Raw genomic sequence first — 1,603 nt, 5'->3', positions numbered from 1 at the left:
TGTCTCTGTTACAAACATTGTGTGGTGTCTCTGTTACAAACATTGTGTGGTGTCTCTGTTACAAACATTGTGGTGTCGCTGTTACAAACATTGTGTGGTGTCTCTATTACAAACATTGTGTGGTGTCTCTGTTACAAACATTGTGTGGTGTCTCTGTTACAAACATTGTGTGGTGTCTCTGTTACAAACATTGTGTGCTGTTTCTGTTGCACGCATTGTGTGCTGTCTCTGTTACATACATCATGTGCTGTCTCTGTTAAATACATCATGTGCTGTCTCTGTTACAAACAATGTGTGCTGTTTCTGTTACAAACATCATGTGCTGTCTCTGTTAAATACATCATGTGCTGTCTCTGTTAAATACATCATGTGCTGTCTCTGTTAAATACATCATGTGCTGTCTCTGTTACAAACATTGTGTGCTGTCTCTGTTACATACATCATGTGCTGTCTCCGTTACATACATCATGTGGTGTCTCTGTTACAAACATTGTGTGCTGTCTCTGTTACAAACATTGTGTGCTGTCTCTGTTACAAACATCGTGAGGTGTCTCTGTTACAAACAATGTCACACTTTCAAATGCTCAAAAACGGAGGAATATATTCCCCAATTCAATACTAATTATGCTTTATTTTTCCAATTCATAAAGAAACAGGCTGTTGTAAAATTTAGGTAACAAAAACACTGAATCATCCCCTATATTTGCTTATATACTAGCGGTAATGTTATATGACACATGGCTAGTCACCAACTATAATCTGTACTGGTCGCTGGTCTTCACAAGTTACTATATATGACTGTTGATAAATAGACTGAACAGGATTAATATTGACATACAAAGTACATTGTATATTAACCTGTATTCGTTGAGATAATAAAGTGTAAATATTTTCTTTCTTCACCAGTGATCAGTTCAACCTAGTTTAGCTATCAGTTGGTGCTGATCGTTGTCTTTTTGCACTGTGTATGTGGAGCTACTGATATTTGGTATAAAATGCCAGCACTGATAGAACGCCCAAAGATGACAAAGGCAATGTACCAGGCTCTGAAGCGTCACATCATCAAGGAAAGAGAGAAGAAGAAACAAGGTAGGAAACTATCCATTTAATCCTAGGTGATTTACATGGTAGGTTTATATACTGACAATGCAGATGGACATATAGGACGATATCAAGCTTCAGGTTAACACAACATAGTAGCATTTTTCTGCTATTTCATTTTAACCTTACAAAGTCAGTAGTGAAATGATAAATCTGGCTTGATGGTAATCAGATCATGACATAATATTGGAAAACTGTTGCAAACCACTGCTAAATGCTGGCTGTTAGGTGTTCTATTAATGTTAAACTCCAATGTGAAGGATACTTTAGCCGGCAGTGCTTTAGTAATACTGATTGTGATCTGTTGTATGGGCATACTTAATTGCAGAGCTTGAGCAAGATGCACAGATTGAAAGACAGAAGAAAGAACAAGAACAGAGAAGAAGAAAAGAACAGGAAGACAGTTTGACTTTGGAGCAGACAAAAGAACAGGTGATTAAAGGGGCTAGGGGTGTAACGGTTCATGGATGTATTGGATCGTAAGGGCGGCGATACAATATAT

General features: G+C 37.6%; 1 protein-coding gene across 1 annotated transcript in view; it reads left to right on the top strand.

Annotated features, from left to right (window-relative positions):
• The window catches only part of LOC110450203 (G protein pathway suppressor 2-like), a 55,145-nt gene that overhangs the window by 11,119 nt on the left and 42,423 nt on the right, over nucleotides 1–1,603 (top strand). The window contains exons 2-3 of the mRNA XM_021497522.1: nucleotides 907–1,089; nucleotides 1,430–1,533. Of these exons, the coding sequence (XP_021353197.1) occupies nucleotides 996–1,089; nucleotides 1,430–1,533 (198 nt within the window). The 5' untranslated portion in view covers nucleotides 907–995. The remainder of the gene's footprint in view (nucleotides 1–906; nucleotides 1,090–1,429; nucleotides 1,534–1,603) is intronic.

Source organism: Mizuhopecten yessoensis, unplaced genomic scaffold (genome assembly GCF_002113885.1).
Source record: "Mizuhopecten yessoensis strain PY_sf001 unplaced genomic scaffold, ASM211388v2 scaffold5099, whole genome shotgun sequence".
NCBI lineage: Eukaryota > Metazoa > Mollusca > Bivalvia > Pectinida > Pectinidae > Mizuhopecten > Mizuhopecten yessoensis.
The sequence above is the reverse complement of the archived record's forward strand: the minus strand, read 5'-3'. Positions and strand labels throughout refer to the sequence as shown.